Source organism: Typopeltis vanoorti, chromosome 18 (genome assembly GCF_054136105.1).
Source record: "Typopeltis vanoorti isolate ZY-2024b chromosome 18, IOZ_Tvanoo_1.0, whole genome shotgun sequence".
Classification (NCBI taxonomy): domain Eukaryota; kingdom Metazoa; phylum Arthropoda; class Arachnida; order Uropygi; family Thelyphonidae; genus Typopeltis; species Typopeltis vanoorti.
The window spans coordinates 14,150,793-14,164,492 of record NC_143566.1 but is presented as its reverse complement, the minus strand read 5'-3'; the positions used below and the strand labels follow the sequence as shown (position 1 = coordinate 14,164,492).

The window sequence follows — 13,700 nt, the reverse complement described above, 5'->3', positions numbered from 1 at the left end:
GAATTATTGGAAATAATTCCTATGAAAGGAAAAACTGGTGCACAGGATATTTTTTCTGAAATAAAAACTGTAATAGATAAATATAAATTAAGTTGGGGTAAAATGGTTGGATTTGCAAGTGATGGTGCAGCTGCTATGGTTAGTAAAAAAAATGGAGTAGCGGTAAAATTAAGAAATATAGTGAAAGAAGAAAAATTTCAGAATAAATTTTGCACTATACATTGCATTATACATCAAGAAGCACTTTTGTGACAAAAGTTTGCAGATGGATAATGTTATGGAAACAGTAACTAAAACAGTAAACTTTATCCGTTGACGAGCTCCGAATCATCGAGAATTTGTTGCATTGCTTGAAGAAATTGAAAGTGAGTATGGAGAAATGATTATTATAACGAGGTGAGGTGATTAAGTCGAGGAGCTGTATTAAAACAATTTTTTGATTTAATAAATGAAATCAAAATTTTCATGACACAAAAAAATAAAGCCACCGACGAGCTATGTAATGATACATGGCTAACAGATTAAGCATTTCTTGTTGACTTAACTGGCCATTTAAATATTCTCAATAAAGAGCTGCAAAGACAGAATAAACTTATCGCTGACATGTATGATTGTATTAAAGCTTTTAAAGTTAAATTGCAATTATGGGAAACACAACTGGAATCAAAAAATTCCATACATTTCTTAAATCCTGCCCTATTATTTCAAATGAAAAATCTCAAGAATATGCAAGAAAAATAGCATTATTACGACAAGAATTTGAACAAAGATTTAAAGATTTTAATGATTTGGAGTCCGATTTTACATTATTTTCATTTCAATTTTATAATTATTTACACACAAAAATATGAATTTTTTTTCTGTATGTGTCGAAGAAAAATTTAATAAATGATAGAAAGAGAATAGGTTGTCATTATTTATTCTCAAGTTATAAAGGTTATAAAAGGGTTTCATAATTATAAAGGTTATAAAGGGGTGGTATCCATACATTAGGGGTAAGTATGGTTCAATTTTTATATATATATATATATATATTCACTCTCATTTTGTTAAAAAAAAAAAAAAAATTCAGCCCATCAGCTGCTTTCACATCGTGCATTGGGGCCACATGCAATTTGAGTTTGAGAACACTGATCTAGATATCAATATTTGACAATTATCTAATATGGTGCTAAACAATTGAGCATTAGTAATTCACTTCTTTTTTTTTTTTTTTAAAAAAAAAAACTAAAACGAATTTAGGTGATTCTGAAGTATTTCAAGGCACTGAATTCAAAAATTTAAATCGGCAATCCAAAAAAAATTCCATCATGCAAGAACCCTAACTGGACAAGGAAATTAAGGTAACGAACATTACATCAGTAACAAAAGGAAATGAATGGCACTAGGTAGGACATGTAAGGAAAATGTCTGACAACATATTGACAAAGAGAACAACAGAATAGAAACCAAGAATTGGTTAACAGAAACCAGATAGACCAGTGGTAAGATGTGATGATCAGATACAAAGATGTTATGACATTTATGGAGGAGAAATGCAAGAGATCAGCCAAAAATGAAAGAATCATGGAGAGGCATTCATCTTCAGTCCATCTAGCCATGGACCGAAGAAAGCTGTTGATGATAATGTAGGTTTATCATAGGTTTTGAGCAATTTTATCACTTATTAGTCAGGATAATACTAAATTTTCAAATTACTGTCCTTTTTATAGCTGCTGCAAATCTCAAGTAGCAGTAGCAATAGCAATAATTTAAACATGAACAGAGGCATATTTGAATGCATCTGAACCTGTTTTATATCAAGGAATACTGTAATGCAACACAGCTTGATAACGTTCTCAAATATGGTCAGATCACTTTGATACTTGTGTTTCTTTAATTTATTAGTGCTATATTTAAAAGTTCAAGACTACAAAGGAAGCATGGACTACTTGTGTTAAGTGTATGGCAGACTTACAAGCATTATGCAGTGTCACAACATAACATGCACAGTATGATGGCATGCTACCTTTGAACATGAAATCAGGAGCCAAGGTAAAAAAAAAATGCTTCTCATTCTTTCTACCCATCCTGTAAAGTTAAAATGATTTGACAGATTCAGGGACAAAGACAGCTGATGACTTGAAGTGCCAGTAATTTGGAGAGAACCAAAATATCAGGTAATAGATTTACTTGGCTAATTTATCTGGATTTTCTATTTAAAAAAACAACAACTGATATAGTATTCAAACTTAGAATCTGCAATAAGACCAGTGCCTCATTCTTCAGAGCTTCCAGGACCTGTTCCATCACTGTCAAAAGATACTCAGGTAATGATGGATGATGAACACTGCTTCCACCATGGATACAAAAGTCATCCATGAAATGAAAGCATTTATGAAGTTATCAATAAACCTCATCAAATTAAATAGAAGGAATTCAATGATCTTGTTAGAGATTTTAATTTATCTAAACTGTAATCTGAAATGCTTACTTATTATTGCGGAACTTATTAGCTGCAGGAATGAAAGTTTTTATTTTTAGAAACAAAAACAAAATCCTAGTTTCAAACTTTGAGGCAAAGAATAGCAGAATATATTATTGCCATTGACAAAGTCTTTACAGAAATATATGAACTTAATTGGCTGAAAGAGTAGACCAGATATGCTTCTAAGCTGACTGTCATGAGAGGACCTCCAAATCTCATTCACATATACTCATACACGATAGACATGCAGAAGCTTTTAATAAAATATACATGCTGAGTATACAAAAATTTACAGAACTTTGCTGCTGCTTTTTTTTTTTTTTTTTGTGCGTGTGTGTTTTTTTGAGACAGAATGGCAATAACCAAACATTATATCAAAAACATGAAACCTTTCCTTCCTAAAAACTGATTTTACATCAGAAGGAGAGAATATACAGCATAGCTTTGTCATTGATCTGAAGAAAAATATTTCTGTTGTCACTTCATAATAAACTGGATTTCATGAAAAGCTTTGTTAAGGAGATAGACAAAAATGGGCATATATTCCAGTACCTAACTGCAAAATTCCCCCAAATTTCAGAAGACAGATTTATAGAAGATATATCTGTTGGATCTTAAATTAGGTACGTACTGAAGGTTGCAGAATATACAAAGAGTTGCACTAAAATAAGCCAGATCCATAAAAATCATTCAGAGATATCACTGAAGAGTTTTTGATTAACAATAAAGCTGAATATGAGAAACAATGAGCTCATCAAATTAAAACTAAGGAGAAGGCCAAAATGTCAGTGAAGATTCATGCCATTCAATTCTCACTTAGACTGGACTTCTTTTCTGAAAACTCTAGTGTGACGAGTGCTGAAAACAGAGTAGACAATTGTTGGTTTCTTCAGGAGAATAAACACAAAAGTGCTTATGTACTAAAGAGGAAATGAAACATAAGCAGTTTTGAATTTTGGTGGTTTATATTAATTGCACAAAATTTTTTTTTCTAATTGCCTTTTTTTTTAAATTATTTTATCGCTGAGCAATACTAATTCAAACTTATGTTTTGACATACTTGTAACAAAGAAATCTGACAAGCTCAATTAAAAAAGTTATAATTTCAAATTCTATGCATGCCCTGAAATACATACAATTCATCTCTTTTGATTCTGGTTACAAAATCCTTGTTGACCAGTGTATATTTATTTATTTATTTTTTTACTAAAACTCAATTCTAAAATAAAATTAATATATAATTAAAATTAATATTATAATAGTTTAAATAATCATAAATGGCTTCATGACAGATAAAAAGAAATGTTTTATCATGTAAATTGCAATATATTCAGAGGATAGAGCATAAATGAATAAACTTCTCTATGACTCTGTTACTTATAATAAACAAAAGCTAAAAGAAGAATGCTATGTGTTATGAAATAAGTATAAAAATAGCTTAGCACTAAACATGATTACCTGAAGTGCAAATTAATAAGTGATGGTGAAATGAGACTGGAAACACCATGAAGTAATTTTTTAAACATGAGAATTATACCCTACTTATTAACAACTGATACCACATATGCCTAATGAAGAAGAGAAAAAGGCAACAACTAATAGAAATAAGGATGCATTATAATATCTGCTATTTCTATTAATCTATTTCATCAAAATGAAGCCTTTTACATGCTTTTTCAATAATTAAGTATGAACTAATTTTAAAAATTATTTATATACAAATGAGAGTCCATTATTTGAAACAATAATGATGTTTTTAGAAAAATTAAATGAACATTATTGGCTCACACTAATTTAAAAAGCTTTACACTGAGATGCAGGAAATTTTAGTGAGATGAGCCAAAGGTCAGTGTTAATGAATATAACAGTAAACCTGCCCTGAATTAAGAAACAAAACTGAGAATGCTATTCTCAACAAAAAAGTGAAAATATTAAAAATTTTCAGTGTTGACTTAAAAGAAATCAATGGGCAATATTAGTATTGAGAAACTATTACTCTTCATTTCAAATGTTCATTCCTTCAGTGAATATATTTCACCTTTCAAAAACCTATTTAGTAATAATAAGAACAGCTGAAAGAAATGGTTGCCATTTGAAAATATGTACAAGCTTATGTATACAAGGGCACCTCCATTATACAAATACATTAAAAAAAAAAAAGAAAAAAAAAAAGAAAGGAAACTAGTAATTTTTCCTTTACGTGTCACAATGTTAACTTCGTTTTGCCCTTCTAAGTAATTCTTCAAGGTTCATTTTATAAACAAGTAGTGTAAGCTATTTTTTCTTTTTTGTCTCCATCCTTACCTGTCCCCTAATACTTGCATCAAATTACTTTTGTTTTGCAATGTTTGAAATGCTGACTCTAATTTCTATGGGGAAATAAAAATAAACACATTGAGGGTTTTTTTTTTTTTTTTTTTAAATTATGAGCTTACACTAATCTTATATCTAATTAAACAGAGCATACTGAGTGATTTCAGCAGCAAAAGAAATGTCAATCCAGTGTCCAAAAGCACCACAACGTGCGCAGATGTACAAGCAGTGTTCAAAAAAGTGGCAGTAAACATCTCCAGCTAAAAAATCAATCTCATATTCAAAAACACACACTCCATCTAGATGCAAACAACTAACTGATGGCTGACTTACATTAAGCCAACAACAAAATAAAGTGTATAATTCATAACCAACAAAATAAAACAAACAATCTGGTGCAAAATCATATTATAAATAAGTCTGCTTTAAAGAAACTCAGCCAGGGTAGTCATACTGGCATTTTAATCACAGTGATGCCCAATACCATTCCTTCATTCAAGTCAGACTGGTGTAATGGGCATTCGCAAAGAAAACAAGAACACTAGAATACTTAGGATGGACATTTCTTTGCTGGTTCAGACTACTATTATTAGCTTTAAATAAGTGAGTGCTATCACAAAGGTAAATATTCATGCACCTCTATTTTGCGTCCCTCAACCACCGTGCCGTTCAATTGCTCTCGTGCGCGATCAGCATCCACGCTATTTGCGAAAGTTACAAAACCGAATCCCTGCATGCAATGAGACAAACAAGAAAACATGCATTAAGATCCGTGCACCAGAACAGAACTTGGCCTGCAAAGAACAAGTACAGAGAAATTTAATTTATCAGTGAAGACAAAGGCATGAGCTCAGTCAGTCAGTACCAGTGTCATAAGCCCTCATGCAATACAGACCTGCACGGGCATTTCTAATTAATGTGAAAAAAGAGTTTGAAAATTTAGATCTACTATTTTTAAGGCAGGGAATTACAAAGGACTGTTTCAATTTTACTTTTCAATGGTCCAGCTGAACCCAAGCACTAGTCCCAGGTGAGCTGCACCAATATGAACAGAAGATAAGAAGGAATAATTCATTTACAGCCTTTAACTTTTATTACCTTCCCTCTTCTGCTCCATTCACCCCACAGCTTCATGCTATCATGCTTCAAGAAGCTAAGTGGGAAATCTGAATATAGTGTAAAACATCACAAGGGATGTGACAGTTAGCAACAAGCACAGAATGTGTGTAATGCAAGCTTTAGCTTACTTCACAATTTATTTACATATATAAAAATTAAAAAAAATTAAAGGTAATGATATTTCAAAATACTTTACATCAGCAATAAAAATTAACAGTGCAAAACTTACACTTCAAAAATAAAGTAAACACAATGTCCTCAATAATTTTAGAATTATATTCTTGCAACAAACAAAACAGAAACAAAACTTTTTAAAATACCATAATGGTCAATGTAAAACAGAGCATGACATATAAACACATAATTTGAAAAACTTTTTTTAAAAAACATCAGAAAAAAAAATAATAGTGACAATTTGTAAATTAAGTATATTTCTATAATGAAGTATATGATTTTATTTAAAATTAATAATTTGTTGAAAATGCACTTAACATATTTAGCATATAACAATTCACACAAATGAAACAATGTAATTTAAAACAAAAATTCAAATGGGGGGGGGGATTCAGATTTACAGACAATAAAAATATTATTGTCACTAACCGCACAGACTGTACATTTTATATCTACCCTTAATTTTCCAAATGATAGATGTAAATTCTGGATCCAATATTGTTTATGACTGATATTGAATGATTTGATCTGAGCATATTTAAAAGTTATGAAATTTGATGTGCTACAGTATCTCCAAAATATACCCCATGCTTCCTCTTCTGTTGCTTGACACTCAGGGTTTCAGCATGGTCCTGGAGTGAGGGGAAATCAAGATGATGTTTTCAGAATTTCAGTTGTTGCTGCCGGCTTTGACATGTCAAGATAAAAAATGTATTCCTGTCAAGTCTGGTCAATTTTTGCATCAGTGAAGGTGAATATGGTTTCTGTGATGACATAATATAGACAATAAGCAATCACTTCCACATAAGTTCTCGTTGACATGATCCATAAATTATGTAATAATATAATTACACATGTAACACAGTAAAAATTAATTTATTGCACAGATAATTTAATTCATCTTACGCATCATAAGATATCATCATCAACATGAGAACAACAGCATGGAATTTGAATTAAATTCCTTAATGTAAGGAATTTTAATAAAATTTTATTCAAATTCCTTACTCCTGTACTTGCTCACATTAATGATGTCTTACAATAATTAAGATGAATATCTGTACGATAAATTAACTTTTACTGTGGTACATGTGTGATTCGATAATTACGGATCTATCACATAATATGAGCAGGTAGGCACGTGAAAGAAAGCATTGTGTCTATTATGGTGGAGGGGAAGGGTTGCCATTTTGTGATTGTCGAGCATACACTGAACAATTCAGTCTCATCCACTGTGATACATATGCTGATTTTTCTGACAAGTTCTCATTTAGCAGGACCATTTTCAAAGATGTTTTATGAGTAAGATTGATTGCTCGGACAATCACGTGTTCCAAAGAGAGGCTCTCAGTCATAAATTTCAAGTATGCTGAAATTAGTGGATGGTGGGAGAGACAAATGGGTTTGTATTGCTTTTTGTATTTTTTTTAACTGCTACCTTCTCAGCATAAGAGGATTCCAGGACAGGTGTAGCTTCCTCTTTGCATCCTGATATATATCGGTCTTTATTCTTTCACGTCTGGCTTGCTCAGGAGTAGGTAGGATGGTCTCCCTCACAATTTGTGCATTAATGTTTCAATGCATAATAAGATTTATTATCATGCTCTTTACTACTACATCAGGCACAAATGGTAGAGCCATGGCAGGCAGTTTGGGCATTCCTGTATTTCTGATATTTAAAGTATCACAATGGGTTACGGATATAGAGCCTAACTGGAAAGTTCAGATATTTGGCTTTTACTGCTCATATTGGTGGTTTGGGTATGTCAAAAGCAAGGATAATATATCTGGTTTGAAACAGTCATCCATCTATCCCTACAATATCACAATGCACGTTATACCTGACTCTTCAAGCTCTGAACATATCTCCTCATCTGGACAATCAAGAACCCTTCTGATATCACACCTCTAGAATAGCTGACCATTTTATCAGGTGTTACCATAATTGAATAGCAACCCCCCACCTCCAATCAATAGGCTGTGGATTTAATTCCTGCCATGGGCAAAAGCATTACTAATTCTGTGTGGAAAGGACATCTGTGACCCAACCATTTCTTTTTCTAACAGACACTTCACTCCCAAAATCCTGTGAGTGAGCATGTGGCATCCAATAAGAGACGTCAAATATGAAAAAAAAAACTAACTATAATTGCTGTTCTTCCTACTGATATTGCTTGCAGTATTTTTTCTGAGTCCTGCTGATATGATTTCAAGATGCACATCACCAAATTTTATTATTTTATGAGGACTCCTCAAAAATTTGAAGATGAAGGATTCACACACAAAAGGATTTCTGGTTCAGCAGAAGAGATCCCTATCCACCAAGGAGCCACACGTGGATACTCAATATCTGGTAAGCAATAAATGTACTCAGTAGTGGAACGCCATCATTACCCAAGGCACTGTGCCACCAGTTCAGTACCCTTTGGGTTCTGTCTCTGAATCATGGAGAAGATGACTTACTAAAACACCATTAACTCTTGCAAGCAAACTCATTAGGTAACTGATCTTGGATGAGCCATTCTGGAATGTCCATCTCACTGAAGCAGGGGTCACATTTAACAGTTAGTTAACTTTCAATATAGCCTGCTTAACTTACAGAGACTAACACCTGCAATTTCAATTTGAATACAGAAGTTATGCCAATGTAATACAAATCATGAAAAATGAAGCAGGACCTACAACTACTTAATGCTATGTTGTGGATATTGTTTGTGTGTTTAACCAAAATAATGCTTACTGTTTGAAGGCTGATTGGCTAATAACTATCATTAAGGTGACAAACTACTAACAGGATTTTCAGTAAATTAATCTAATACCACAGACTGTCTTTTCTTTTACTTTATTCATTATTATACTGCAAAGGCAATAAACTTAACAAAATAACTGCTCAGTGGTCCACAACTTCACTTTTTAAATCCTGAAACAGTCTTTGAAGATGATACATTCAATTGATATGAAACCCAAAAAATGTTCTGCAGGGTGGTAAGTTTCATTCCAATATTGATGTCTTTGTAGCATTTACACAATAGTTATATGGGTTTGGAAACAGCGCAAATTTTGGGATTTTAGCTGTCAAATCCCCGAACAACACAATCTGTTGTGCATATCACTGCATCAATGACAGGTGTTTTGTTGACTACCACATGATTAAATCCCACAAGCTGTGAAAATGTGGTCCTGTACCTAGTCAATTTTCCAATGTGGCATCTGCAAAGGAGAATACTGTTGTTCTGATAAAAGACCAGAAAGTACAGGGAAGTGATCACTTCCACATAGTGTATGTCCTTTAACTTAAGTGAAAGGATGATAGGCAAGCAGACTGTGAGATCTATTGCAGAATATGAATGGAGGCATGTGAAAATGCCTCCATTAATTATAACAGGGAAGTAATTATTATTAAGCATTCATTCAACAGTGACCTCTTCCAAGAGTGTTCCCACAACCTCAGAGTATTACATCCACTGAAGTTGCCCATAAGCATGGGAAGAGGCATTTGCAAATATAAGATTATCAGGATCAGTCCAAGTTACCTCATAACTTGGTGGTAAGTATACAGAACATAATGTAATAAGAAATTTCACTAAGAGGAGAATAACTAGCCTCTAGAAAGGTATTTTTATTTGGACATATTGGAATGTGGATTCACATGTCCATAAGAATGGCAACTCATTCATGGACACAAACCCATAATTTGATCCTTGGTCTTCAAAAGTGTTCTAAATAGGTGTTCTGAAGGCAGAAACCAACAGATTTATTTTCTGCAGAGGGACCTGAATATTGTTGATATTTTGGCAAAATCAATAGCAGTTCCATTATGAGAATTTACCTATCCTTTTGGTTTGTATATTTGTTTATTGAGTACCTTAAAAGTCACTTTTTTGCATTTGGTTTCAAGATGTAAGGAAGTCTACACTCTCAAATCAAGCCTACGTCCTGCCAACAAAAGCATAATTTTATATTTCCAAAAAAATAATAATAATAAAATAATCAAATAATAATAATAGATACAGAGGTATCCATTTTTTTTCCCTACAGAGGTGAATGGAGATTTTAACTTATGTATTCTTTTTGCTATTAGGTTTTTGAGCAGAAGCTTCTCTTTAAGTGATATCATTTCACAAGTTGTTTTAAAAGTTATGATACAGTTGAACATTAATTTGCTCAATAAGAAGCAAGTGACAGAGTAGTGATCAGGTATAATTATGAGATGACAGCGCAGTAATGCATGCTTGTGTCCCTTGTGATATTTTCTTTATTGTCACCTTCTCAGCATAAGAATACTTTGTGCTAGCTGTTGTAACTCTCTCATTTCCAATATATCAGTAGAAGCAATGAAGCAAGCTTTCAGCCTTATTCCCATTATGAGAATGGAGAATGGTATTACAACACCGCCTGACCCTTGCAAGTAGGTAGACAGGCTAGCCCACTTTCTGATTGATCCTGGCTGGACCATTTAGCACCACTGTCTTGCTGAAATAATGCACAGACTCCTCCAGGATTCCCCTTTACAGATGCCCACAGATTACACATGAAAAAATAACAGCACGCCTTAGTGATGGTATGTTGAAAAATAGTGAAATAAATTAAAATAGAATCAGGAGAAAGAGAGAGCAAGAAGAATGAAAAGGACTAGCACCAGCATCATTATCATTGGAAACCCATCCCCAAACTTGCTCCACATAAAAGGATATGAAGGATAAATTATGCTAATACACTGTTGTGATGTGAGATTGTTTTATAACTGATTTTTTAAATTTTAAAAAAAACTCTCAGTCTTCTGAAGAATGCTTGACTGAGGAATAGTAAGCAATCATTTCACAATGAATAACCAACTATCAAAAATAAAATTTATATGTACTCTATTTGGCTATGCAAATCATGCTTTTTTTTTTCTATCACTGATGGCCATAGATTAATGAAGACTGTGTTGGATGATTGGAATTATGGCCATTATAGCCACAAAGTCTAGAATATTATATTCCTTAACTGCCATTTTGCAAGTCTTGCACAAGTGTTTGGGGAGAAACTTGCCACCTCCACATGGGACTATGTAACTATCTTCAAGCTGAAAGGCCTTTATAAATCTTCAAATTGTAGACAGGATTTAAATACAGGTCTTTCCAACCAAAGGGTACATAATTAATGAATTTCTTTGCTTGTCAACTATGCAAAATTTTTGATCATCACACAGAAGTTTTAGTACACCATTACATTATTCTTAATAACACAGACATGTACAAAGTGAATTGTATAGTTCATTAAAAGTTTCTTAAACCAGTAATTTTTAATCACAGTAAGTGTCAAAATGTGATGATGAATCAGACTGAATGACTAAAGATGCAATATATTCAAAGGAAGCATTTCTGTTGTTTTAGAGCATTGTTTTTAATGCTTCAAGAATTTTGGTTGCACTTATAGATACAAATTTAAACATATAGTACATGAGTACTTACTGTGGATGGGCAAAGGAATTTTTAAAATAATTTTTTAAATTTATTTCTTACATAGTTAGGAAATCCTGCTCTAGAGATCACACATGATACTCTTTCAGGACACTCCAGGCCTCCAATAAGTGGGATGATGTTCTTACACCAGGCAAATGAAATTACTTCTCTAGAAATGTTTGTGATTCTCTCTCTCTAGAGAGAGAGAGAGAGAGAGAGAAAAATAAAAAAAAAAAAACAACAACCATCCGTGCCCATAGTGGATACGTTAACTAACTGGTCAACAAGGCCAGCAATGTATGGCAATACTGTATGGTGTTTTTATGTTTGCAGAAGAAGTTCTAAAGCATCATCACATCAGTGAATTAATGAGTCCAGTATGTATATAAACTATGTATATAAACTAAGTTCAATGACTGACTGATACCACAGTCGGCTCTCACCACTGCAAACTTGTAGGGATCACAAGAACAGCTTGTCATAGGGAATAATCTGATACAATAAATTTCCTTCGAATAGCCTGTGGGAATTTTGTCATGACCTTTCCATAGTTGCTACAGTTAGTTAATCAAGTTTGACATATGACAGGATTGAGATTTTTTTTTTTTTTTTTTTTTATTGCATCTTATAAGCAGTGGATAGAAAACTTTTCAAACCAGAAACCATATATCTTTTTTTTTAACCATGTATATGTAAACCATGCTTGGAATTGCTATAGATGTATTTCTTATCCAATGCACACAGAAGAAACCATATTTAATTTCACATGGCAAGGCTGTAACAATAAAACAATCAGACAACCTACTTCTTTTGGACAAAACTGGTAAAACCAACTATTAGAATCAATGTACATAAAACATATATCAGAACCTTACAATAGTTTATTCATATCTTAGTGATTTGTGAGAGCATACAAAATACCTTTGCAGCAGCACATAGATATAACTAGTAAAATATGAATAAACTAGTCATGTTAATAATTCAGTAATCTCATTTTTTTCTCCACTAATTCAACAAAATAATTATTAATATACCTGTTGTGCTGAATTAGTAGTAAAAAAAAATATCATCATCAAATTCCTGCTATGTACCCTCAAGGGGTGTACACAATATGATAGTACTACATGAAAATGCAGTATAAAAAAATATGAGGTCATCAAAATATTAAATCCAATGAGATTTAGAATGAGTAAAGAAAGATATTAACTTTGGCCATATATGATGGTGATTTTTTTTTCTTTCAATTCTTGCTCCACCCTTATTCTTCACTTTGTCTTCATAAACACCATCATTCTAAATCTCTTATTTCTTAATGAATTTCTGCTGTTTCACCTTACCCCCCACTTTTTCTTGATATAATTTTTGTGGCAATCTATGAAAGATCTCATTAGAAAGAAGCAGTCTTTTTTTTTTTTAATGTGCATCTCTCTCTCTCTCTCTCACACGTGTGCGCACACACACACATTCTGTGTAGTTTATTCTAGAAAGTTTGAGAGCATTCCATTTCCACGAAACAACAGAAGCTGTATAACATCAATCTCACTCAGATTATTTGGTTAACAATTTTCACCACTCACTGTTTACTGGAAAATGAAACTGTTATGTAAAGTAGTGTCTGATTTTTTTTTTTTTCCCCCTACCCCACAGAGGATATTAATGCACTATAGATTTCCAACCTATCATTGGTGTAATTGCAAGAAGTTTTAAAATCCTTACTATAGAACTGTAAATACATTTATTTTGATTCAGTCTGCTTGGCTCAACAGAAAACTACAAACAAAATGAAAACTGCTTCTTAGCTTTCTCCCTTCCTCTCCCAAGTAATATCACCAATCTTTGCACGATCTTTACAGTTTCTCTCATACTCTTTAAGGTAAGCTACAATTGTCTCAAAATTTCACAATTCTGAGATGGGCTTCTTAACCATACTCTTGTTATTTTGTAAAGTTATATACTACTTTCCAGGATTCTAAGATTATTTAATTTTTATAATATGTGCTGTGATAAGTACAATTCTTTCAATCTATAATATTCAATAATACTGTTAAAAACAACAGTACCACTAAAAACATACAGTTTTACTTATATCTTATGGTTAGCGATCTCAGAAGTTAATTAGAGAGTAAGGGCATACAATATAGGAGAATTAAAGACTTATGAACAAGACTCCACACAGTGAG

The 13,700-nt window shown here is 32.6% G+C and overlaps 1 protein-coding gene across 4 annotated transcripts in view; it reads right to left on the bottom strand.

The window, feature by feature from the left end:
• LOC150096500 (RNA binding protein fox-1 homolog 3-like) overlaps nucleotides 1–13,700 on the bottom strand; it is a 247,540-nt gene that overhangs the window by 81,755 nt on the left and 152,085 nt on the right. For 3 of the 4 annotated variants that reach the window (XM_090408155.1, XM_090408156.1, XM_090408158.1), the window contains exon 5: nucleotides 5,418–5,510. The exons of the other annotated variant lie outside the window; for it this stretch is intronic. In XM_090408155.1, the coding sequence (XP_090264281.1) occupies nucleotides 5,418–5,510 (93 nt within the window). The remainder of the gene's footprint in view (nucleotides 1–5,417; nucleotides 5,511–13,700) is intronic. 4 annotated transcript variants of the gene reach the window in all.